Here is a 27,553-nt window from a genome sequence, read left to right as displayed (position 1 = left end):
AATGCGGCCTTTCATCCATAGATTTGTCTTCCCTTCCCCAAACTAATTTATTAATCCATCGCCCGCTGCAGCAGCCACAGAGAGCAAAAGCAACATTTTGAGGTCAAGTGTCTCGCTTTCAGAGTGAACAATATCATGAAAAATTCACGTCTGCTAGAAGTGAATCTGCTGCACCGACTGAACCAACACAGCAACAGTGGCAGTGAGGGTTGTTTTTGTTTTTTTTAAAGTCGGGAGTAAAGGAATTAAGGCGAGCACACATACACATTAGTTGGTCGGACGTTAGAACGCAGAAAACTGATTCTTCTAAAACTACACGTCGGCTATGCAGTCAACTCTAAATCCTTTCAGACATTCTAATTGGACAATGCTAGCCATTTCTGACATGCCTGCTATTCCAGTCTGCTGTGGTCGCTTACAACACCATGCCATGACCAAATTTCATTATGTCTTTTGCATCGAGATGCGGTATGCCATTTGATATGGAAAATGAGTACCCACTTCCTGTAAATGGGCGCTAGAGGGCACTTCTTCATGTTAACATACAGAAAGTGGGCGGCATCGTGTCGTCTTCCCCCAGGGCCGCCAAACTGAGTTCTGACACTGAAGGGTTGTGTGTTTATAAGAACACACCAGTACATGCAACACGTTATTTTAATAGAGCATATAAACACTAGATCTGTACTTAAAAAAACAAAACAAAAAACAAAAAAACAAAACAAAGCTTTAAGTTCTGATAAAATTATTATATCGAATATTAAAGCAATTATTATTGAAAATAATAAGGTAGGGTGACAAAACATTGCTGAGATGATGATGGTGTCATGAGGTGAAGTTGAACCACTTCAAGACCTTAAAGATAGTAGCAGCCTCAAGATTCATGATTTTAGAACGAACTGAGATTAAAAACGATATAAAAATCTTTCTTGGTAGAGTTATTTCGAGGAAAATGAAATTACGTGCAGCTACTGACCAGGAAGTGGAAAAAAGACTCACAAATATGTAGCATTAGCTGGGTACCCGACACACTGAACACATAACACACGCAGTACTACGAGTACAACTTCTCCAAGCATTCATCACACGGCTGACAAAATCAGAACACGAACACCTATGGACTCTCGTGGGAAACACAAAATGCAACCAGTGAGAAGGGAAAATGGTCCACAATGTTTCAGTCACTATGAGAGCCAGCACATGGCTGTGGGGAAAACAGTTTATTCGGTAGCAGGGTCTTAAAACAAAAAAAAAAAAAAAAAAAAAAAAATCGTCCTTTGTTCGTAAAAATGTCCATACCTTGTGCCGTCAGTCTCAGTGTACTTGTGATTCCTCATGACAACTTGGCAATAAAACTGACGCCGCGGGCGGGGCTGTCGTGTGCTGTGAAATGACAGGTGTCAATTAGCCGTTACGAGGCATTATCGCCATCTACTGTTAAGGAGTGAGAATAGACGCCATTCTACTGCATTTGGAAAGAAAGAAAAAAAAGTCAAATAGAATATATATATATATATATATATATATATATATGTATATATATATATATATATGTATATATATATATATATATATATATATATATATATAATTAGTCAAAAGTTTGGACACCCCTTATGAATTTAATGATCATGAGAAGAAAAAAAATCATGAGAAGGTGAAAGAGAGAGAGAGAGAGAGAGAGAGAGAGAGAGAGAGAGAGAGAGAGAGAAAACGCCTACTGGAAAAATGGCTTTCACTCATTTAAAATGATCCGGACTTTTCATAAACACAGCATATCTACACCCATCTCTTATAAAGTCATAAGTAACAAAATGAGGACTTGTCAACCCTCTAATCCGTTGACTAGTCTTCTAAATCCTCTGTTCAAAAACCAAGCATTTGAAAATGATCAATCAAAAATATAAATACATGTTTGCAGTATTGGACTGGAAACCGTAAACACATTGGTCTGCTACTCTGAGCCATCACTCATCTAGTAGAGGGCAAAAACAGAAGATGTCCTCCATTAATTACCCATCCCTGATGTAGCCATTAACATAATTATAACATCATAATCTGCACAGAGATAATTACACAGGGATGGGGGTGGAGCTGGAGAGCCAGCAGTAGAATTAGGCCATTTTATCTCCAGTTCACACTGAGGTCAGTCCCAAAGACTACTTTTAATGGACTCCATGACTCTAAATGTAGGCAATGTGGGCAGAAGGCACAGTTTACCAGGCAATTCAACAAACAGAATTTTAAAAAATTATATTTTTGACCTGACCTGCTCTCTGACCCCAGTGGCCCCCAGACTCCCCCCATTGTGCTCTGACCACACATCCCACATGTTTGCCTGAAGAGCAGAGACTTGACTGAAATATACATAGGATATTTTTTTTTTCCGATTCTATTTCTAAGTCTTTAAAAACACATTTCAGTTGTGTGTGTTGATCCACCAAAAACATCAGGACAGAAGCCTGAATGCTATACTTTCGTGTCGCTGTGTGTTTGACTTGACCTGATTTTAGTTTCAGACTGCAAACATACTCAACACTCAAACACTTGAGATTTGCAATGGTGAGCGCTTCACTTTTTTTTTTTTTTCCTTCAAAGTTATGCGACTTTGTAATCAGGCTCCCTTTATTTTTACGGTTTAAGTTAATTACAGGTTTGAGCAAGCAGCCTGCAGAGGTTCAGCGTCAAAAGAAAAATGCCAGAGCCCAGCAAGGTGCTCTACTCATTCTCAAACATCCACTTCGAGAAGAGATTATAGCTGCTGTTTTCTATTTTTGCTTGAATGACATTTCCATCTGGCTAGTTTTTCCACAATATCCCCACCCCTCAAAAAAAATGACTTTCCATAAATATTTTTGTTGTTGAAGAGCTCAAACAAGATGCCATTATGTTGTAAACACAGAACTTTCTCCTACCAAAGCCGGGCTGGGCCTTTATGCCCTGCTGTGGTTGTTTCGTAATCTCTCAGTTATGCGCTTTATTTTACAACAGGCGCTGTGATGCCTGCACTGTTTTCCACTGCCACTGATTCCTCTCTGTGCCAAGACTGTTAAAACTGTAATTATGATTCATAGAGTTTGAAGACATATTTCAAAAGTGATGTAATCACAGTGGCTCTTTTTATGAACAAAGGGAAATACTTTCATGATGCTGGCCAGGGTGAGCGTGACAATCCAAATTAATTGTTGCGTTCGTCCCAGCTCACGTGTTGATCTCATTTAAATACACAGGACAGAAGAAAGATTTGACTCACTGTTGAGAGCAATAATCTTTCTGACAAAGAGGCAGCAGACATCTGCCATTTGTTGAGCAGTTTCATCTTTTCTCTTATTCACAACTGGCTGTACAGATGTATGTTCATGTTTTTCCATTATTATTATATATATTTTTTTTTACGTAAAACTTGAAAGCATCACAAAAACCTTCATTTAATACAAATACATTACTTTATTGGCAATGTGTGTGGGATTCTTTATACGGAATAGATAATTCTTGAGCACATTAACCAGTTTCTCCTTTTTTTTACAGTTTATATTTGCAGAATGACAAAGAAACTGTAATGCATGTATAGAATCAAAAGTGCATATTCTTGTTCCTTTTTTTTTTATTTCTTGCCTATGTACACATAACGCTAAACATAAATAATTGCATTATAAAAACAACTCAAGTATTTACATCTTTTAATATATTTTATATAATATATAAATTCTTATATTAAATCTATGTAGATTACAACAGAGACACAGGGTCCGGACACCTCAGAGCTGTTGTTGTTGGTGTGCTGCTATCTGTGGTTGTTGAGAAGAACCTCCAGCCAACACGGGCAGGAGGTGATGAACTGTCTGGAGTAGCAGGGACCCCAGCCTTTCGCGAAGCTGATGCGAACACTGTGGGGGTCCCAAGGTCCCTCTTGGCTCTCGGGCTTGACCCCGTGCTTGGCCATCCAGCTGGAGCGCTCATAGTCAAAGACCTTGAGGGAGAAGCCGGGCATCACCCTCTTCACGCTCAGGCCTCGAGCGCTGGGCGGGTCCAGCGTGGGCGAGTGGATGAACACTGGATGCTGGCTGCGATTGTACACCCACACACCATCCGGCTCCTGGCTCAGCACGATGCCGAAGCCAATTTTGCTGCGGATTTGCTGCACGCTGCTGCTGCTGCTGCTGCCGCTGCCGCCGCCACTCCCTCTGCCGCTGTGGCTGTAATGTCCGTTGAGACCGGACGAGCTGTGGCTGCCCGGGTCTTCGCGGCGGCTGTGGTAGGCGTTGGCCTGGAGCTGGCCGAGGCAGAGGCCTGTGCCCTGAGGTAGGTCGTAGAAGATGTTGAGCCATGGCTCGTAGGCCGGGTAGAGGCGACCCACGCGTGTGCGCTGCTCCCAGTAGGCGACGCTGCACCAGTGAGAGCGATGACCGCTGGAGGCCGAGGAGCCAAGGGAGGTATCAGTGTCTGCCGAGCGGGAAGGAAAGGGAAAGAGTTGAGTCGAGGGACAATTTGTGCTTTTCATGGCGAGTCATGCAGTCAAAAGCTCTTATCCCTTATCCATCAACAAGCTGGGGGGTATTAGACTAAGAATAAGAACACTTTATTAATCCCACACTGGTGAAATGTGCCTAATTAGAGCAGCATGTGATGTGCAGAAGAGAAAAAAAGGACAACAATGGAAAAATAAATAAACATTTCTATAAAAGCAGGGGTGGGGGAACTTTTTGACTGGTGGGCCACAGTGGCTTGTAAAATTTGACAGAGGGGACGGAGCAACAGCAGATGGATGGAGTTTTTGTGGTGACCCACCTCATGGGAGGAAAAATATGTCATGGGATATGTAGGAAACATGTGTTTTAATGTTAATTGAAAATGAACTAATATGTGCCTATGAAGCCTGATTGAATTTAGCTCTTTACTGAAACGACTCTGACGTGTTTTTCTTTGCTGCATTACTGAATATATCTTGCTCATGTACTTGATGTCCGAGTATCTACTGTATCTGCAGTGTAGAAAGTTGTAATGATAAAAAAAAAAAAAATGCATGAGAAGGTGAGTCGTAACTTTTGACTGGTAGTGCATATTTACAAAAATATAGAAAATAAATACACACACACACACACACGCACACAAACACACAGCTTTTATTTTCCATTAGGAAGGTAAAATGCGTCCGCGTTACAGCCCTGGCTAACCTCTGAAAATGTCGCCACCTGAGGAAGCATAAAACGAAAGAGTCGCTGGCATGTCAGCGGTTGGCAGCCAACGCCTGGCTGCCACCGCTCGTTTGCAAAAAGTTTTTTGAAAAGGTGGCTAAAAAACGCGACAGCACGCCGCCCACTTCCTCCTCTGACAAGCCTCATCATCTCTCGCCTGCAACACTCAGACACTTCAGGCCCCGAGTTAAAGAGGAGGTGGAGAGCAGCGGGGAGACAGGGTGAGGGCGGGGGTGGGGCGGGGGTTGCTAGTGGGGGTGAAAAGCATTCAGCTCTCTGTCAACCTAGCGCAAGCCCGTGAACCCTTGACCCCCCCGGCCCTCATGCTATCAGCTCACATTAACTCCCACACAGAGTGATGCCATTATTTTGCTCCAGAGGCTCTATTGACACAGAGGATTTAAAGGCCCATGTGCCTGTGGCCCCATTCCTTTCATACTCTGGCAAGAGCCCCCCCGCACCCGCACCCGCACCCGCACCCGCACCCCCCTTCTTCCTGGTCCTGGTCCTCCTCCTGCCATTAACAAGCTGCTTCCCTGCACAGGACAGGACGCAGAATTAGGCTCTAGGTGCACTCGTGTTTGCACAGCGGCCATTTTCGTTTTAGGCTGACGGGACGGAGGAGGTGGTGGCAGTTATGCTGCACAGCACGGACGTGTGTGTTTGTGCGGAAATGCAAGCGCGCACGCGCACACACACACACACACACACACACAAGATGATGAGATAGGGCCTCACGCAAGCACACGCACACACACCAATTAGGTCTTCTGATCCAAACAATCTCTCTCTCTCTCTCTCTCTCTCTCCCTCTCTCTCTCACACACACACACTAACAAACACAAAATTGCACTTCTCATCTGAGGCCCACGTGTGTCATTAGTGAATTCCAGGCTGCCAACTCCTGCAGTCTGGAGTTTTTACAGCTCTTCAATAAGAGAGGAGGCTGCTCAACTAGCAGGATCTCTCTCTCCCTCTCTCTCTCCCTCTCTCTCTCTCTCTCACTGCTTCACACAAACACACACACACACACACACACACACACACACACACACACACACACACACACACACACACACGCAGAGTCAAAAGACTCATATGCAGACACTTTTACAAGGTATGCTCTTCCCTGTAATAAGGCAACACAAACATGTCTGGGGAAACACATGGGGACTTTATGAAGCCTCGATCGAATTAATCCCCAAGACATAAAACCAACTGGGACTTTTTCGGGTTTTTTTTTTTTTTTTTTAGACATACAGTTCACTTTAATTCCTTTTGCATAATGAAAGACGCAGCAATGGTCTTCATCCTAAATTCGGCCTTTTAGGTGAACGTGGCGCTCAAAGCACTTTGCAATCAAATCAACCTAAAATCAAGAAATTGATGCTCTTCAGTCTAAATGTGCCACCTCATTAAATAAAATCTAATTTGTATCTCGATCTGACCCTGTACTGTCTGTGCTACACGCATTGTGTTTCTGGCTGCTTTCTTCAAAATATCTTTATTGCATTTTGTTGAATGCCAGTGAAATTCATGTCATCTCTTGGATTTAGATTAGTTTTCAACATGTGCACGCTTGTACTTCCTCCATGTTTGTTCACTCATCATTTTCTTGAATCAGTCATTTCTTTAGTGTTTAGGTTGACCTCTAGCAGTGGTGGTGTTGTGGGGGGGGGGGGGGGCACATTCTTTCTTGGAGGAGCATTTACAACACTGTCTGTGGGAAATTGATGATGCTTGTGAGGAGAAAAACATTCCATCATGATTTTCACTAGTGTTTGACGGCGTGAGTGGTACAGCATGTCATGTTTAATGTTTCTAGCAGAGTCCTTAGTGTCATCATGCTCAGCCTGGCTAACGTCCAACTAAAGGTATGAGCTTGTGCAACGAGCGGAGGGGGAGAGAGAGAGAGAGAGAAAGAGAGAGAGAGGCAGGGAGGGAGGGAGGGAGGGAGACGGAGCTGCAGCAGAGGCGGGGCAAAAACCACTTCTTCAATGGAATTTTTAAAGACGGGTTCAAATTGGAGGTTATCGGTGTGTTTATGTTCATGCAGAGGAAGTCGAAGGGCTGCGTGTCAGTGTGTGACTTTATAAATGCGCATGCCTGCCTGCGTGTGAGAGGGCTGGCAGCAATTACAGCGTCCTGCAAGCATTTAAGTCAGCCACCATTTAGAGGCTCTGTTTACCAATTAGTTAAGTAGCCTTTGTTATTTTATTTCAGTGACACTGTTCCTTAGTGCCAATCTCAGCCAACCCCAGAGTCCCAATGAGGCTGCTGGGGCGTGGAATTGAATAATGGAATATGAATGGGGTAATATTGGAAATGCAATATTAAACAAATAAACTCCATCAAACCACTTTACGGATTTGCTGATAAGAAGCTGGAAGCATCTGTGAAAGTTGTGAGTTTCACATACAGTACACACACACATGCAGTACATACATTCCCAGCCGTAATGCAGGTTTCAACATTAAACAACAGAATTCAGCCTGTTGATGACTTTAATCAGGAGGAAGGCTACGATGATGTTAACGCTGATCTGTTGATGCTGTTTCATAATTCTATCATTTTAAAACTTATTTGTTTAACAGAGCCAAAACAGAGGAACAGGGAGGTAAATTTGGGGCTCTTTTTTTATAATGGGTAGTTGTAAGCCAGATTCTGCACCGGCCAGCAGGAGTGATTCTCTGGAGTCTCATCTTACAGGCCCCTTTCATGCTGTCTGGAGGGCACAATTCATCTCTGATCTGCACAAAAGTTACAAAGAAAGAATGGACTGCCTAATTGCTGTCCCACATCTTTAGCAGAAGCCAGAGTGTTGAAGTCCTTCAGGGTCGGGCCATGATGCTGTGTGGACTTCATATGGATACGCCCTGAGTGAGGGAGTAGTGGCTAGGTGTCACTAACTACAACTGTTGTGCATTAAAGCAGATCTTCTCTTATCAACCTCAGTGTGAAGTTATACTCCAACCCAACACTGACTGCAGCACAGACGTCTTCCTCTCTCCTCATTCTGTTTGAACCGCTGGGATTCCCTCAGGCGCCCTTTTACCTGCTTGTGAAAGAAAGTTGAGGGAAAGAGGAATCGGAAGAGTGAAAAGGAGAGACACACTGGGTAAATAAGGAAGCGGGGAAAAAAACCCGAGGCAGAGCGGACGGGAGAAAACCAAAGCCAGCGTCCGTGGAAAAAATGAAAGGAGAGAAAGAGACTGTGAGAAAGGGATGGAGGGAGGGAGGGAGACCCCTGTCTTTCATCCAGTGCCAAGGATTAGATTTCCCCCCCAGTTATTAGACTCTTTCACTGCGCTGAAAGAAGTGGTTGGTTTGGGGATGGTGGGGGAGGGGGGGCTGGAGGCTCCACGACAACTCGTCCACTGAGGTCGACTGTCTGAGACTTCCAGGCTGCACTTCTGGCTCCGCTGTCTCAAAACTTCTGACCAAGCCCAGGCCGTGTGGACGAAAGGAGGCCAAAAAAAACCCGACCACCCCCCCCACCTCCTCCTCCCGGCCACCGGTGGTCCCAGCCCTGTGTTGTTCGAGACAACTATCATTACAGGGCAACTTCAATGCAGCAGGGCCACATTTAAGCTGGCGTCTCCACTATCTCTGCCATCAGAGGGCTGCCTTATCGCCAGACATGGGCCTTGTAGCTGAACTTGGTGGCGCAGCGCACGCACACACGTGCACGCACACACACTCACGCGCAAGCCCCCCCTCCTGCTCCAGCCCGACTGAAACAAGGCCCTTGTGATGCTGCTGCAAACAGCAACCTATTCCACACTTTTTGTGTGATAACACACAAGTACTCGCTCCTATCTGCTATGACTATTACTATTTTTTTTTTAAATGTGATACTACAGGGAGGCCAAGCTGTCTGTCTGTCCTGGTAAAACTTCAGGCACAGAAAAGTGTTTTGTCGGAGGCAGTTTGGACATCTCCCCATATGGGAAGTGAGAAAGTGGCCAACTTCCTGCCTTTCTATTCCACAGTGCCAGTAAACGTAGATCGAGGATTTTTTTTTTTTAACAGGTCTTTGCGCGAGCCTCGTTGCAACCTGTGAATACCTGAACGCTGCTCAACCAAAGAGTCAGTTTGGTTTTTATTGGTGTTTGCTGTCGCTCCATTCACGGCGGCAGATGACGAAGCTCTTGTAATTGGGTTGGAACACTTGCCAATCACACCTGCCTTCGCCAGAGAGAGCACACTCGGACATTTATATGTGTTGTTGCCAGGGACAACACAACGGCTTTTAAAAAAGACTGTGGTTTATTTTCTTCACTTATTAGCTGAAATAACCTCAACTAATGATGGAAATATACAAACAGCACTGCAGCACTGATTTGGACTGTAGAATCCCTACCCTTACAGTCACCGTATAATTCCTGAACAGTGATATTGTGAAGAAACAATGCCTTCAAATATTAAATGTGCTTAAAGTTTGTTTGTTTTTTTATCTCAGAAAAGGCTGTGAAGTTCCCGAACTGAAGAGGATCCCCAGCCAGAATTTCACATCACTGTGGGAAGTTGTTTTAGTTTTAGTAGACTTCCAGCTGCAACTGAACCAGCTCAGCAAGAAAAAGGTGTCACTGAGGGGGAAATTATACCTCCACCGTAGTTGAAGATGTCACAGCATTGACAGCGTGAGGTATTTATTGCCCTGTGTGCACAATGTTTCGTTGTGGCAGCAGTGATAAGCAGGGATGGCTCATCGGCGGCCTGCATTTCTGCTGCCCTCCCTGATGCAATTACATTCATTCACAGTTTGACTGCGACTAAGTGCACTGAAACCCCGCTTCACGGTCCGTGCATGCACTGGAGACGTCTCCGTGAGACAAATGGATGCCAGAAGCGATACGTTTTTCTGCTTGAATGTAGCAGTTTAGTTGCTGACCTGTTTATTCAGTTACGATACTTAGTGGTCACACATTTCAAGAAGAGGAAAAATGCAAATACCTGAGTAGCTGTGAGCTCCACATCACTGACGTGGCGTCGATAATGTGGAACTGATTCTTTAAGACTTACTGTATGTAATCAGTCAATCAATAAATGTATGAACTTTTTTTTCCCATGCGCACGTTTCAGGTAGCGCTAAATCACATCCAAAAGTGTCTCAAAGCGTTTTGCACAATCAGGAGAAAACCAACAGAAACCTCCAGCAAGCAAAGTGTGACAGTTGAGGCCGCGCTAAGTGTGGAGGATAGTTGACTATTGTTTGACTGCGAGCTGAATGAGGAGACGGAGTGAGGCAGCGAGCAGCAGTCGGCCAGCCTCTCCTCCCAACACATTCCTGGACCGGCCCTCTTCCTCAACACTTCCTATCCCCATGCAGCCAGTCACACAGGTCAAATTGACAAGTCTGTCTTTGACTATCATGTGGTTTGGCTGCAGCCTCCACTCCTCACGACATCATTTAAACATGTTGCTGTTGGAATGCATCCAATTGTTCCGCCATCAACCTTGATTTGAGGGAAATGATCTAAATGCAGACATGCAGACTGAACACACAGTGCAAAGTCAGGGTGATACCAGTCAGGACGAGGCTGACCCAATCTTCTTTTTTTGGTGGGGAGGGGGGAATTATCGGAATGCTCTTCCATTAGACTACTTTCATTTTAAATGTAAATACAAACACTTTAGGTATTAAAGGAACTTTATTGCTATACCAGCTCACCTTTTACAGTTGTGGTACGAAATTAGTATTCAGGCCTGGTTAGAAGCCCGAAATAAGTATAAAAATCAAGAAAAAAATAAAAACTAAAGCATTTAAAAGCACAATATAAACAGGAGCAAAGATAGAAACAGTTAAATACAGAGGGGAAATTAGTAATTACTATTTTAAATAGTGAATTCTAAATTTGTGTGTGATAAGGAGGTGGTCTGTAATATTTCACCTGCGGTAACTGAAATATTGCTAATATTGCTTTAATATTCAGCTGACAGTGTCATATATACAAGGGCACTTCAAAGGCACGCCTCATGATTCCTTTTCAACGTGTTGGTTCACATTCAGCGTCATAATTTTTATCAATTCATGATCTCGGTTCGAACCTGAGGGGAACTGCTGAGTCTGATGATCTTTGGGTTTCCATCCCCTCTAGAAGCAATTTTCACATGACACAGTCATTAGAAGAGTTGTTAAGAAGAGATGCTGATTATTTAACAAAGTATATTCTTAGACAAGAAAAGGTGCGTGTACACTCCAATTCTAAGACAAGCTAACCAGTACTTTAAACAAACTTTAAAATCATGTCTACCCAGTGTAATATATGGCATGGTAGAGAGTTTGGTTACATGTTGTTGCGATGACAGTCAATGACAGCTAACACATGTGGAAGACTGCAGAACTGAAAAAGAAACTACTTGTGCTGTTTGCAAGATTATTTTCCATTATTTTGGTTTTTTTACTTCAAGCTGCCTTAAAAATCAAAAATTATAATGGCTTGGATTTAAATTGTGCTTTTCATGCAACCCAAACGACTTGCAGAAGCCATTATTGACCCACACCAGTCTTTGTGTCAGTGGTGGTAAACTACAAACGTAGCCGCAGCCGCCCAGAGGCAGCGCTCTCAGGTCGTCTGTTAGCAGCAAACCCTGTGCTGCACCAAAACCCAACTGGGTTGTGCAGCAGTAGGGGTCTCAGCCACTGTGTGATGCTGTGTTGAGTAGTGCTGTCCTCCCAGCCAAACTGTTTCAATTTCAGCAGGTCTCACTGACACAAAGCTGCATCACACTGCAGTCCTTCCTGAGGGACAATGTTTAACTAACTTACAATCTGCTCCAGTGCTGTACAGGACCAAGAACCATTTTAGTCAAACTGATTTTTTTTTTTTGTCATTTAGATTTTTTTTTTACCGACATCGCTCAGCGACGGGGTTTACATGAAAGCAAACTACTGCTACAGAGCAGGATGACTACTGTGGTTGGCACCTTTTCACTTGTTGTGTCGCACGTCTCAAGCACAACCACAGATATTTTGCACTGTAAAGGAATGAGGTCCAATACAGCCCATGAACTTTGGCCAAATACAAAAAAAAAAAGACCTGTGGAATCTATGAGCTACCAGGACCGTGTGTGTACGTTTTATTTTTACATTTCCTAATGAACAGTAAAGCCTAAAACACTCAGTTATTGCGGGCAAATGCTCACATACAGAGAGAGAGAGAGAGAGAGGAAGAAAGAAAAAGAGAGAATGAAAGAGAGAGAGAGAGAGAGAGAGAGAGAGAGAGAGAGCGAGAGAGAGGAAGAAAGAAAAAGAGAGAATGAAAGAGAGAGAGAGGAAGAAAGAAAAAAAGAGAATGAAAGAGAGAGAGAGAGAGAGAGAGAGAGTCACCCTTACGACAACATGAACTCTGGAAATGCCAATCCCCCCCCTTAAGAATTAACTTCAGAATTGTGATCAGAACTCGCTGCACTGGGGACAGTTTCCAGCCTTTCATAGCCACAGTCTGTTGACATCTGCAAAGAATCTTTAAGTTCAGCAGCATGGCAGGATTCCATTAAAAGCCAAATTGCAAGTTGGCAAAAATTCTGAGGGAACAACGGAAAGCCACAGCCAGTCCTGTAATTTAAACCTTATTTTAAATTGTGATGGTCTGACAACATGGGCTAAAGGAGCGTAGAGAAACAGACAGAGATAGAGAGAAACTTTAGAGTGAAACTTGGACTGTGACTGCAAATGTGTGCGCAAGAAAAATTAGACACAAAATGGGCTGTGGTCGAACTGACTCAGTGTTCCAGCAAAGGGGAAGGAGGAATGTTGTTGGACTTGGAGTGGTGGTGCTGTATCAGACAATGACTGCATCTGCAGATCTGAGTTTATTCAATGAATTTTGATCAAAGTGTCCTTCGTAGTTAAAGTTAAAATGCATAATATTAAAAGTAAACACAAATTTGTTGAAAATGACACATCTATCTGGGCACATTGCAGGCTACAAATAGAAACTAGCCTCGTGGCTAACTCAGGCATAGACAGTGATGTTTATCAACATGCTCGGTCACGGATAAATGAAGTGTATCCACTCAGTTTTAAATGACTCCATCTGCACATCAACGCAATTTAATTAATAACTCAATTTAGTGCATGTGACGACAAAATAATAGTTAGAGTTGCGGCTAATTTATTTCGTAACAGATGAGTCACAAGTTTGATGGAATAGTGTCTTACATGTAAAGTACTTACAATGAAGTAACTTTGATTTCACAGTCACCAATGTTATCATCTGTTTGTTGATCATTGTTACTGAACTTTATGTTTAGGTTTTGCGCAATTCTAGGAATAATGGAAATGCAGCTACTGATTAGAGTTTCCTTATAGAAGCCAATATACAACTTACTGTTTATTCAAAAACAGCTTGATGTAGGCTAGCTACACAAGATGACAAATGCCCGTTGCATTGCGTTAACCTCGTGGTATCCTGCCTAAAAAAAACTCTAGCAAAAAAAAAAAAAAAAAAAAAAACAGCAAAAAAGAAATGAGTGAAGTGACATGAAAGAGTTCAGAGCGTGCTCCGTCTTTATTCACGCACCCGGCCGGTCGCATGGCGGACAAAGAGAGCCATGATGGAAAATATTTGAAGGAAATGGCAAATGGTTAATGGGCCAGTACTTGATGTTGAATTCCATAGTCTAATGTGTCTCAGTCAGGCATAAGAGCAAGTGTTGTCCACGTGCCAGCAACCAGGCTGAAGGTTCAGGTCACTGAGAGGACCCGTCCAGGCTTCCAAGGATAGACTCCGGCTGAACACAGACCCCTGTGTGTGTTTACTCTCTGCCTTATGTTCACCTTCCAGGACTTTCACCACGGCTTGAAACAAATTCTGCTTTTGAACGATGTGTTTGTTTGTTTGTTTAGTTTGTTGTTTTTTTTGTTGTTTTTTTTGTTGTTGTTTTTTTTTTTTTTGCCTCAGTCAAATCTTTTTTTTCTTGACACCTGCAAATCCTCAGCAGATAACTTGCCAAAAAAATACAACAACCTGGCCTGGAACGGTCAACCAACCCGGACCGGCCTGGAAAGCATCAGGGCTTTTCTGAATTAAAACCATCTCCCGGGCTCCAAGAATGTCGGCCCTGCTCTGTGTCTCTTAAGTATTAACGGCGATATGTTCAAACATGTATCACATGTCACTCTCCAGAGGAGTAAGAACCCCTCTGCACCCCACCCCCCCCACAACCACCACCTATTTCGCTCGGAGACCCTACTCCCCCCTCGCCCTTCCAATTTCCCAACATTCCTGGGCCATGCCCCATCAGTCAAAGGGCCGATTCATGGGGTTAATGCTGCAGTGAGTGCAGACAGGGCTTTGAGACAGGATGTTTGGCTGATACCTTGCTCTGCTAAAGCAAACAAGTCACCAAAATATGATTACTGAGGGCAGGAGGAACAGATTTCTTGTCTTCCTTCAGTGCGTCCAGGCCACGCTGACGTCCACTACGCACCAATATGCCGTACTTGTTTCCACATGTTTGCAGGCAGAGTCCGGTGACAGCGAGGACCAGCGCGCACACACACACACACACACACACACAGAAATCTTCGGACGTTTGCGACACAACATCAGTACATCAGCACTGATGGCAAGTAGGAAAAGTTGGCAAAGGCAACCGCAAACTCTTTGGCATTGTCTCCCGGTGCCTTGAAATAAAAAGCAGAGGTTTGCCTCAGCGCCTGGGAGTGGTTTGAGAAATATGACGATTGTGAAAAGATCAAAACAAGACCTGAGCCCGCAGCTCCGGCAGTAACGCCAAGAGGCTCCACTGACTTTATGTCTCTCATCCACACACACTTTGAATCTTTTATACGCCAATTTGTGCCACTTTTATATATGACTGAAAAGTCTTAAATAAAAACATTTGAAAAAAGCAACGACGTGAACTTTTTAGAAGACAAGTTGGAACGTTTGCTCATAAAGATGAACTGTAAACGAAGAGAGATTTAGAACATTAAGTATCAAGAAGGTGAGCGGATGTGCGTTAGTTTGTGGTATCGTATTTTGTCGAAATTTTAGAAATATCGCTTTAATTTTGTAAAAAACTGTCATGGAAATAGTAGCGGAAACTTGTCAGGTTTAGAAGCAAAGACTTGTGTTAGTACAAATCCAGGTCTTTGGTAGGTGTTTCTGTTCATTCTCAAATTGTGTTTTGTTTTGCTTTTGTTTATCTTTTTAAAAAAAATCCTACATTAGAATAATTTTTTTTTTAATTTTACGTTGACAAACTGTTCAGACAGCTCCATCCTCGATGCTGTGGAGGCACTTCCTGTCTCTAAGCCAATCACAGTTGGCAGATGAGGATCCCTATGAGGTGGGTGTTCTTCAGCGGTCATGAACAGTCTTAAAGTCACTGCCGCCTCTCGCAATGCTAGCTCAAGATCAACACAATGGGATGCATCAAAACCGGGAGCATACAAGTTCTGTGTAAATTACAGAACCTGTAAAACTGTGAAAACGGAAGTGATTAAAGACAACATGTGTCTTATATACAGCTTCATAACAGCTAGCATCACTGTGAGTTCCCATATACAACAGCAGTGTTTTTCGTCCCAACAGCACCTCTCTCTCTAAGTGCTCGAGATGATCTTATCACCGACACAGACACAAATTCCTCTGTTTTTCCCTCGCTGTCACACACACACACACACACACACACACATACACACACGCGCGCACACACAGGCATCCACACAAAACAAAGATATAGATGACTAAACCTCCAGCACAGTTTCCTTTTTTCAAGAAGGCATGGCTGTGGTTAAGAGTGCCTTAACTGATCGAATGATAAAAAAGGCAAGGGCAAAGGTATGTATGGGCCACACCCTGCTGCGGCCCTTTTCCCCCTCAAACTAAAAACATAGCTGCTTTAAAAGGCTTTCACAACTGACGCTAAAATGCCACAGTGTGTGTTCCACTTCTTTGTACGACATTAACAATCATAGTCGGATGCTTTAGACGGTACGTTGAAAGGGGTCACTTGTTGCAAAAAAATATTTACTTAGTCGTAATCGACGTCAAGGCTTCTTTAGGCACTGCCTCCATACGCACCCACCATTCATCTTCTTTTTTCTCGCCGTCCTCACACACTCAGCGTGGCTAATAGGAAGAGTCTCCCCGGTGAAAAATCACAACAAAAGCTGCACGCAGCTTTCTTGGCTATCACTCTTGAATCTTTTTCCACACACGCTCCTTGACTGAGCTCCAACTCTCCACTCCAGCATTCTAGTGTTGGGGGCAGGGGGATCAGAGACCACACACACACACACACACACACACACACACACACACACACACACACACACACACACACACACACACACAGGCACACAGGCACATGCATGGGCCACAAACGCCTACAAATACACAGGGGACTAACCCAAACACCTAAATGCACCTCATTTTGTGAGAACTTCGCTTTCTGGCGTCGCTCAAACTGGACGTGGATCTAAAACAAAGGCCAGCAGACGACTGAATTGTAAAGTTCGAGAACTATGTTGACCATTTGCCATCGACTGCCTCTGAACACTTGCGTAAAACTAACTTAAATCAGCGAGTCAACTTTAAAACTGCATTTGATCAACTTAGATTTAGGGAAACAAAACCCTTTCTACAAAAACACTTCTTTGGGCAGTTTTGGAAATGCTCAGTGTTGGAAAATAAAAGCCCAAACACTGCCATTCAAGTAAGGAAAACAATTCAACCCTGATTTAGTTTTTTCTTTCTACAGAAAAAAAAGTTGTAAAATACAATCACAATGGCCCCGAGACAGAAACTGAAAACTTGAACAAAAAGTCACACACAGACCTAAAAGCAAGCGTCTGTCTTGGAGTTGCTGGGTTCTCGACCAGTCACTGGTGCCGTGACTGAACTAAACAGACTTCTCAGGGCGCCCATTCACATTTCAACACTGTCCACCAGTGAGGCCGGGTGGGTTTGATGGAGTGGGTTTGTGGGTTTCTTCTAACGCTGCAAGGACCTCTCTACCCGACCCCGGCACGTAAACAAATAAAGCTCCAGTTTCATCATCTAGAGGGGGCTGTTTCCTGTCCAAAAGCAGCCCCTCGGCTCCCCACATATACACTCACGCACACAAAACTCTACACCTCCGCCTCGTCGCGGGGCCCCCGCCGCCCACCCCCAAAATGCCAGCCTCTTTCCACTGCTCGATTGCCGGGAGGAATGGAGGGATTTGAGGGAAGAAAGAGGGCGAGAGGGGGGATGGGTGGCTGTCGGAGGGGATTGGGAGTACGCGCGGGGATCTTATTGCAGTTTCATCCCACTGAAATATTTTGCAGCAGAGAAGAGCGTACAGGGAGGGAAACAGACGGGGGGGGGAAAGGCTACGCGGCTGTGGCAACTCCATGGCGAGACCCCCGCCGAGACCCTCCATGCTTCTCTTGACAATAAACGCCTTTATGCTGCGATTTTGGCAGGTCACCACCACCTTTTCAAAGTAGGAATAAGCACAGCAGAGGGACACCAGCAGATGTAATTGACCCACTCGTGTACATTCACATAGCTGGAAGGGCACCCACACACACACACACACACACACACGCACACACACACACACACACACACACACACACTTACAAGCACACAGTGCAATGTTTTTGTTGCGTGACCTCACAGATTTGCAGATATTCTGAGGCTTTTAGCCAGAGACCCTTCAGCACAACACCCCCACTGGTTGCATTGCTTGTGCAGGAGCGACTGAGGTTTCTCACCTGTGTATTCTCTCGGAGGCATACGAGGCGGACCGGAATGGATAGGGGGCACAGCTTCAGTGTAAGACAAACTTGCGTCTGGCACATGTGGAATAAGAACAAATGGAGAAAAAAGGATCCAGGTTACCATCGGACAAAGGTTTGCTCGGCTGTTGGGAGTCCAGTCAAGGAGCAGGACCAGGGTAAATCAAACACCCTCCCGTTACTTGACTGCGTGGATTCAGTCATTTCATATAATTAGAAATATTTTGCGGCCTGCAGCTGTTGATGCAAAAGCAATTTCAACCCAAACACACCCCCTCAAAAGTGTCGCTCAGACGGCGTGTTTGCACAGACAAGCCTCCCTGTTATAAACTCCAGACGGTCACGTGCATTAAAAAGAGAAGATGAACGGCTGCAAAGTTTCCTAAAGCAGCTTTTGCGACATAATCAGTGTGTCCAGTCTAAAAGTATGAGGGTGACAACACCCTGTGTGCCGTGGACTGGTTTTCACCATGGTAAGAAATGTTTTTCTCTCTCCAAACTCACCCAGTGGCTTGAGTTCTTCTGAGCAGGACAGGGTGTACGGGGGCGGCGGCGACTCTGGGAGCACATCAACAAAAAGACAGGTTAGATTAAAGGAAGCCATTTCTGGCTTCTGAACTGTGGACAAGAACTGACTGGGTCTCCCAACACATTTATCATTGTAGGAATCAGTTAGTATGTTAATACTCCATTAACCTGTTGAATAAGACCAGAATACAGCTTTTTTTGTGTGTTACATGACTGCTCAAAAAGCTTTTGAAGGAGATGATAAGCAGTTACTTTGATTGACTTTGTTCAGATACTATTGGGCTGGGTTAGACCATCAAACCCATCTGTTTCCATACCTAATGTACACATGGAGGGACTATAAATAAAACTATGTTGGGTTTGCTGACTTGCAGCTACATTCTGCTTCACATCAAACTTGATATTAACTGCTTCGTGACTTTTAGGTTTCAGCTTGGATGTACTCTTGTTTAAATGTCTCCAAAGACAAGACTGTGTGCAGAACTGCAGACATGTTTGTTTTTTTCTTTTTATAGTTTTCAGCATTTAGCAGGATTTCTGTACTTTACCACAGCCTTTTTCTTTTTGAGGAGTGTGTTTGCTTCTCCCTTTTATTTTCTGTTCGTGGACATCTTTACTCATTCGGACTGGAGTCTCTGTTTGACTTGTGCTACCGCTGCTGCTGTGATAGTCCCCCTTCTAAGTGGACGCGAGTTTGTGGCTGCGGCCCCTTTAAGAGCGGAGCCAGTAATTGCCGGAGTCCTCAGTCAGATACCCAGCGAGTCAGTCTGGCGCCAGGACTGTGCAAACTGTATATTATCGGCACTCCTTCACCTAAATAACAAGAGGAGGACCTCCTTGTCAGAGAAAAAAAAGAGCACGAGTGCAGCTTGAGCGCGACCTTCAATTGGGTGATGTGGAAAGAAGCGCAGTTGTTTTTTCGTTTTTTATTTTTTATTTTATTTTTTTATTTTTTTTGCACACTCTTAACAAAGTCGATTCTGGTTGTGCTGTAATGTTTGGAATGTTGGAGAGGAAATCAGCCATCAGCCAAGTTGAGATAATGTTGTAAAACCGTATAAAATAGACCAATAAAATCGGAGGATTAGCGCAATGATTCTTAAACTCCTGTTTGGCATTGTTGTTGCTGCTGCCTAGTGAAGGTTGACGTTATAATCAGTTCACTGGAAGAAAAAAAAAAAAAAAAAAAACACACCTGTGAATGCAAAATGTCTGTGACAGAGGAGCATGGAGTGGGTGGCTTCTGTTTTCTATTGCCTGAAACAGCATTACCCACTTCCCTAGAAGCTGCTCAACATCTCTGGGGGTCATAACAAGGAGTTGAACTTGTGCCAAAAATGCATTTTCCACAAACATCTTTAACTCTGAGCACCAACGACACCCCCACAACCACCCACGCCATCCTACTCATTCACCCCGACTGGAGTCCTTACCTGGCCCACACAGGCGGCTGTAGTGGTAGGGGTTGCAGCACACCTTGGTGCTGTCCGCCGCGCCGCCGAAGCTCTGGCAGTGGCACAGCGCCTTGAGGCGGGCGGAGAGCGGCAGCTCGGCCCAGCGGTACACCCGGCACAGCAGGTACTGCGGGGGGACGTGATGCGCCCCGAGCCGCAGCTCCGTGCCGGGCACCATCACGCACTCCCCGCAACCTTTGCTCTCCACGGCCTTGACCAGCGCGTCCAGAGACCTCTCCTTCAGCCGCTTCAAGAACGCGTGCGCGGTGCTCGAGAGTTCGTCCTCGTGCCCCGAAGATCCGTGGTGGTGGTGGTGCGGGTGGTGGTGCGGGTGAGCGCTGCGGGCTTTCAACTCCCACTCGCCGAACAGACAGCACGTAACCGTCCCGCCGTCTGCCTCCTCCTGTCCCCGCCGGGACGCCCTGCGCTCCGGGGCGCACACGGCACCGCGCCGCTCATCGTCCGCCTGCTCGTCGTCCTCGCGCTCCGCCGCGCACTCCGCCAGCTCTCCAGCAGCCTCCCCGGGGAGCCCCGGAGCCGCGTCGGCGCGCGTCACCGAGCGCGGCTCGTGTCTGTGGAGCTTCCCCGCCGCCGCCGCCGCCGCCGAGTGTCCTCCACCACCGCGTCTGCTCCCATCCCGTGCGTCGCCCTCGGTGAGCAGACGGCTTCTCCAGAGTCGCCGTACAAGACCCGAGCGTCTCGACTTGAACATACGACAAACCTAGACAGCTTTGGATGCGTCCTGCGGGTCCCGGCGGGGTCCCGAGAGATGCCACATCGATCGATTTAAAAGCCCGTCACGCTAAGACCAGGAGTTTTTTTTTTTTTGGAGGGTGAGGGGGGCACGGTTGCGCACAGCAACGCGCAGCCGGTGGTCGCCGTCCCCTGGCTCCCCCGCACCATTAGAAAGTGTTTCCAATCAACATCACAGAAGAGCTTGCAGGCACTACTACTACTACTACTACTACTACTACTACCGACGAGCCCGATTGTCGCCAACTCAATTAAGCCGCAACTTTTGCCAACCCTCTCGCAAAGTCGACTCCCCAACTCTCTGGAGATCCGCTGCACAATCCACGAACCATTGCTGGACCCCACAAGGAGCAGGATCCGTTTACATCAACACAAGGAGCTCCAGAAATACAATCCGCTAAAACAACAACAGCAAGAAGAACAAACTCTTCCAAAAGTTTCTCCTTGTGTCTTCTGAAGCCCGGAGCTGCAGATTGGTTTTGATGGGTTTTTATCCCCCCCACCGATGTAAGAATCCTTGACAAAAAAAAGGTGATCCAGCAGCGCTGATGTGGAAGCAGTGCCAGGCACGAAGCAGGTAGACAAGTCGGCGACTCCGGTTCCAAACTCCAGGACGGATTCCGAGCTGAGAAGTTGGTTTAAAAAGAGGAGCTGGAGTTCCTCCGCTCTCCGCTCCCAAGCACCTCCTGGACTCACACAGACACACACACGGTCACACGAACACGGTCGCAAGCACGCACGCACACGCGTTTGCGCACGCATACACTGTTGTCAAGTTGGAAGAGATGTAACCCTAGGTTTACGGGACTTGGGTTTTCAAAATAAACGTCAAAAGGAACAATATTTTTTTTTTTTTTTTTTTTTAAAAGGCTAATTGAACAAGGTTCTTGCTCGCAAGATCCAAATTTAAACCAATGCATCCAGAATACTACAATATCTTATCTTTTTCTTTTTAACTTCACAAGTAAATCTAGACCTAAAATATATTTCCATCTGCACAAAGACGAGTAAACCGGAAGTCTTCTTTCTTACGGTAATATGTCTACGGACGACTTGCATCCTTTGCAATAATTTCAGTTTCGAGTGATCAAGGGACGGTAGACAATTGATCGTTGGTGTGGGTTGGGCACACTCAAGTTATAGGTATAACATTTTGAAATTTCACACAATAAGGTGAAATTAAAATACAACATTAAAAACGAAAATCGGGTGATATAATTATAAAACTGCGTGAAAGGTTTCTCTTTTTGAAGACATCCTTCATGTCTCACGTTCCCTCAATGCTTTTATTTTGAAACCAAAAACAGCACATTTCTCTCTCTCTCTCTCTCTCTCTCTCTCTCTCTCTCTCTCTCTCTCTCTCTCTCTCTCTCTCTCTCTCTCTCTCTCTCTCTCTCTCCCGGGGCCCCAGAGGAAAGCTCTGGAGCCATTGGTTGATTCCCGCCATCATGTGCCAGTCTAGACACTTTGGCGGCTGGGAGCCGCACTGATTGTTGCGCAAACACGGTTTCAAATTTCTCAACTCTTAAAGACGCAACATCCTGCTCCGCTGTGCTCGGAGGGTGGAAATGTCCTGCGGACTGATCGCAGCGATGTCTGGCCCGAGACGTGGAACATAATACAAACACAGTCCGCGATTTTATAAAATAAATAAATAAATAAATAAATAAATAAATAAAAAAAATAAAAAAAAACTCTGCGCGTGCGTGAGCAAGTTAAAGGACAGAACCAAAGAAAATAGACATATGAATTTACAAGTATATATGGAATAAGCGTTTACTATTTTATGTGTGCTGATGAATTAAAAAATCCATTATACAGTGCTTCAGGGAGGCGTTTCAGCTCTTTTGGATTTTAAAACGATGCAGCATGCAGGCAGTTCCAAATTTGGTGGAAACGTGTAGAGCAATTCCAATATTATTCTGTCTTAAGACTATAAAACCATTGATTCCATTTTGTACTCAACAAGACTAAAGACAAGTACCAGACACATCATAACAGGGACAGTTAGAAAGTACCTGACAACAAGGTAAGTTTCTAAAAGATATTTGATTTGATATACCTAGTTTTTTATGAAGCGAGGTTGTTTTTTTGAAAATGGTTCAAAATTGTTGGCAAAGCAGCAAAATGATAACGAAAATTGTTAAAAGATACCTTGCTGAAAGGAGATGTTGCTGTTCCATTGAGAAGCAAACTTGAATTTTAAAAAGATACTGGTCATTCCATTTTGTTGTTATTTTTCTTTGATATATAAAGTCTTGGTCTTGTCTTGATCTCGGCACTCTCCAGTCTTGATCATGTGTTGGTCTCGGTTGGTGCCGTCTTGACTACAACACTACTTGAACTCTCACGGACAGAAATGTGACATTTTTTGATATCAAGCAAAAGATTTGCTGTGAGTAGGTGGTAGGGGGCAAACAGACGGTTAGGGTATCCCCCTGTGGCACCCCGCCAGTTCTCCCACGGTCCGTCCGTGCGCTGACGCGACCGACCTCCGCCACTGCTCCGCCGAGACATGAGGCATTTTAACGACTCCGGGAGCAGCAGTTCAAATAGATGTGACCGTAGAGGATTCCTCGGCTGGGTGACCGTTCGCACCTCATATCGGAGGAGTTAACCCCACATGTCAGTGGCATGTGTAGCTATGTGCTACGCTGCACCAGAATCAACATGCACAAACTCCACTGGAAAATGTGGGGGGGACAACAGGGATGGTGGGGGCAGGGGGGGCTCGTAAGAATCAGGTTACAATGACAGTATGTCGAGGAAGAGGAGAGGACTGTGTGTGTGTGTGTGTGTGTGTGTGTGTGTGTGTGTGTGTGTGTGTGTGTGTGTGTGGCAGGGGACACCTGTTCAAGATGAGTTACACAGAGTGTTTTTAAGAGTTTTGCTTTAGAGCCAAACACTTGAATGGATTCAGTGTCACAAACAAACATGAGAGACAGGACTGACTCCTAATGCTATTGACGTACCCATCCCCAAATGTTTTTGTCATCGCAAAGAGCCATTGGAAGAATTAAAAGCATTGGATACCTGACTGCAAACAAATTCCACTGTAATTTGGCTACTAGTCACCTGTTGTTTGGCTACTGGTCACCTATTGTTGGAAAATGAAACCCCAAAAAATAGCATTACCCCTCTTAATGGTCAAACATCAAATTGGATACAACATACATTCAACTCTCACAGTAGGTAAATTGAAAACGCTGGTAATGCCACACCTGGTAATAACGAGTTATTACCAGGTGTGGCTAAAAGTCTAACCGCTACATGGTTTCTCACATTAAAGCTCATGTAGAGAATGCACGCATGACGGAAAAATCTAAAAGGAAAAAAAAGAAAGAGCAACTTTTATTGGAAAGACTGAATAAACTCTGGGTTCTTTTCCCTCTGCCCAGCTGCCATACGGTGTATATGCGACATATCGTAATAACAGAGCTGACGACAGCAAAAAGCCTTGCCCAAAGCCTGAGCAAGTAGTAATTAATGTGAGTCAGACAGGATGGCATTAATCTGAGCAATAGTCCCTCCCCATCCCACCCCAGTCCTCTGGCACATCCTGTGGGCGGGGCGTCCAATATAATTACTGTAATAGTTCAAAGAAAATGGCCTACATTCTCAGGCATCACACACAATAAATGACTTCCATGGAGTGCGTTGCCTGCAATAAAATGACATCATATCGACGGTGAATATGCATCAAAAGTAACAGCAAAGTGTTTTTATGAGCTTGTTGTTTATTTCACTGCTTCACTTTACACTTGCTGTGAATTGTTTTTCTTCTTTTTTTTCAACAGATTGTTTTTGACAATGTATTGCGCACATCAAATTCCCTGAATATGGGAAGTTTTGGAGACATGTTGGACTCCCAGATCAATACTACAGGAAGGAGAACACTATCAATAAGATACAAGTGAACTCATCATTACCATTCCATGTGCACCGAATCAGTGCAGAAACAATTCACAGAAAGTTTTCAAGCAATATTTCGATTGTCATCCCTTAAAGCAACACCGGTTATGTCTCGTCTTGTCAGTTTCTAAACCATGTTTATGACTCACTGACAGTAACACCCCTGCCACCAACACAGCAGGCCTGACTGGCTTCACGTAGGACTGTATAACTTTGGCCTCCTCTTCCCAGCACAATCCTCACTTTGTGGCAAGTCTTGAAATACCAACATCAGCACATCTTTCCAGGATATAAGAAGTTAGCTCACTAGTCTATATTTAAGATCAAAAGTCAAGAGAAACCAATATTTAGCCCACTGTTTACAGCCTCCATTAAATATTTATTTTAAAGTTCCTGGTTAAACTGATGCTTTATGGTCTTACACATATTTGATAGGGAATAGACACGAAAACAAACGAATGACAGTAGCTGCATTAAAAACATTGTGGAAGTCTTTCTAATATTTGATAATCACATTGTGTATTTTCTATTGAACTTAATATCACAGGAACTGTTTGCTTCAAACATTAGCAAGTTTTGCAAGCTGTTAAAGTTACATGTTAACTTTCCTCTGCAAAGGTTCATAAACCAGTTGACCTTATGCTGGTGCATGTGCTGTTATGACATTATTCCTGTGCGGTTACAGTGGCGTTCCATATAGTTTCTCCAACGCTCATAACACCGTCTGTCGAGATTGTAACAACTCCAAAAACAAGATCTAATAAAACCAGAAGTCTTTCCAGAAGTATAAACACCACACGCCTTTGGTTTGAATCTCTGCCAGTCCAACAATTGCCACTGACGCCACATAAACTTATTCCGCTTGTGTGGGTGTGTGTGGTGATAAGGTGTGTGTGTGTGTGTGTGTGTGTGTGTGTGTGTGTGGGAGGGGTGGGGGTTGTGTCGGTGGGTAAAGGTTGGTGGGAGAGCAGACAGGGTGTCCGGCACCAAACCACCTCCTAAAATAAACGCAGTCCCTGCGACTCCTTTCTCTGGCTGTCCAGTCGCAGACCTCCGGGCTCCAGGAGCTGCAGCAACAGCAGCGGCGGCAGCAGAGACGAGCCTGGGGCCAGACACAGGGCCTGTCACAGGAACAACATGTCATCAGCTTCATCACTCCCCTAATGGCTCTCCTCTAGACCAGAGACATGGCTGGCAGACAGTGTGTTGCCCCACCAGGGCGGCAGTTTACTCTGCACACGCACACATACATAAACATTCATGTGCGCACAAACACTCTCGCTCGCTCCCACCCACTAGCAGGCCATCGCCGGAGAGACCAGGAGGCCCCCTTTATGAAAACACAGCGAGGCGAGGTGCTGGAGATAATGTCTGGCCAGACCTCTGGATTGACGCCAGGCTGCCCTCTTTCATATCTGCAGACACAGGAATCTCTGCACATCACCAACAGTGTTTACTGCCACATTCTGAACGTTCTGAGAATGAGACTTTTACACTTACACACAGGTTTAAATGACAGTTGATTGTGCGTCTGCTAAGTGCAAAGGTGCCACAACTGGCTGCACACTTTGCATACAGTGGGCATGATGAAAATATTTTTGAAGCTACATAGATTGTTGCAAAAGTTTTATTTTGAACTATTGGCTAAAGTCTTAACTATTTTTTTTGAATCCAGAAAAATCATTGCTGTGAACTAAAGTCAGACAAGCAGCGTCTGGCTAATCTAATAGTGGTAGAGGAACATTTAGCTTGGTTAACCTGTGTGAATAACTTCATATAAAATAACATTAAATAATTACAGCTTTCTTTTTTGCTGTGTTGAGGTGCATCTGTGACACACATTATGCATCCCCTTTACAGTGGACTTTTATGTATTTTCATTTGTTGTTAAAACAACAACAACAAAAAAGCAGTACCTGTAAAACACAAGGCTAAACTACTTGCCTGCTGGGCTGTGGTTTAAAATTAGTGCGCAGACTTGGAAGTGCTATTGATCTTTTCATCTCACTATCAACAGGAACCTCAAACCCTGAGAGAGAAGTCAAGAAGTCGCCTGAACTGCTTTCCTTGTTCACAGCTCCCAGTGCAGCACACGCCCATCCCTGTCTGCTGGACTCCTGGCACCAGCCAGGGTGTAATCAGCAGGACTCGCTCTGCCCGCGCACACTCCAGCTCTAATGCTCCACCGCTTCTTTGTAACTGCATTTAGCAACTCTTTTAATGGGCGTCCATGAAAGGCCACATATTTATTTTCTTTCCTTCTCTCCCTTTGTGAGTCAGGCTGTCTCCCTCACCACTAGATGTGTTGGCGCGCCTCTGGCCGCACCGGTCAGCTCATTAATCACTCGTCTCCTCGATTCTCCCAAGCAGCTAATTAATGGAAAGCTCCTTATGACGGAGCGCGGGGTGGGGTTTTTTTTCTTCCAGGAAATTATCCATTAATCTGGACTTCATTTGGTGGTTTAATTGTATAAGTTGTTGGATTTGTTGTAAATGGTGGTAATGACTGATGGTGGTGTCATGGCACTTGACACAAAAAGCCGTGTAAAAATACTGATTATGCTTAATGGACTCTATGGGTCCTGTATCCTGTGCCACTGTTTTTTCTAAACATTAATGACGAGGTAAGTACAGTAGCTGGATCACTGAAATTTCAAATCGGCCTCATTCTCAGTTGGTTATGGCATCCATTGACTGGATGCCATAAGCAGGGGAAGGGCTGACAGTCAATCAATCGATCAATCGACTTTGATTTGCACAGCGCTGAATCACATCAGAAGGCGTCTCAAAGTGCTTTGTACAATCAGAGGAAAAACCAACTGGCCTCCTAGAGCAAAGCAAGGTGTGACAGTGGCCATGAAAAACTCCCCTGTGGGAAGAAACCTGGAGCAGATCCAGACTACAGAGGGTCAAAGGTCATCTGCTTATGACCAGTTGTTGTGAGAGGGAGATACAAAAAATCTAGAGAGAGA

At 44.7% G+C, this 27,553-nt stretch overlaps 1 protein-coding gene across 1 annotated transcript; it reads right to left on the bottom strand.

Annotated features, from left to right (window-relative positions):
* Positions 1–3,424: 3,424 nt before the first annotated feature.
* Positions 3,425–21,409, bottom strand: LOC142903318 (mothers against decapentaplegic homolog 6-like). Its single transcript, XM_076048885.1, has 4 exons — positions 19,896–21,409; positions 18,439–18,492; positions 17,911–17,988; positions 3,425–4,440 (listed from the first exon to the last, which is right to left on the bottom strand). Exons 1-4 carry the CDS (start codon positions 20,626–20,628, stop codon positions 3,782–3,784), a joined length of 1,524 nt encoding a protein of 507 aa, XP_075905000.1. The 5' UTR covers positions 20,629–21,409; the 3' UTR covers positions 3,425–3,781.
* Between the last annotated feature and the right edge of the window lie 6,144 nt (positions 21,410–27,553).

Source organism: Nelusetta ayraudi, unplaced genomic scaffold (assembly GCF_046127955.1).
Source record: "Nelusetta ayraudi isolate G7.1 ecotype Tasmania unplaced genomic scaffold, CSIRO-AGI_Nayr_v1 ptg000005l, whole genome shotgun sequence".
In the NCBI taxonomy this organism is placed as follows: Eukaryota; Metazoa; Chordata; class Actinopteri; order Tetraodontiformes; family Monacanthidae; genus Nelusetta; species Nelusetta ayraudi.
This window is presented reverse-complemented; position numbering and strand designations above follow the sequence as displayed.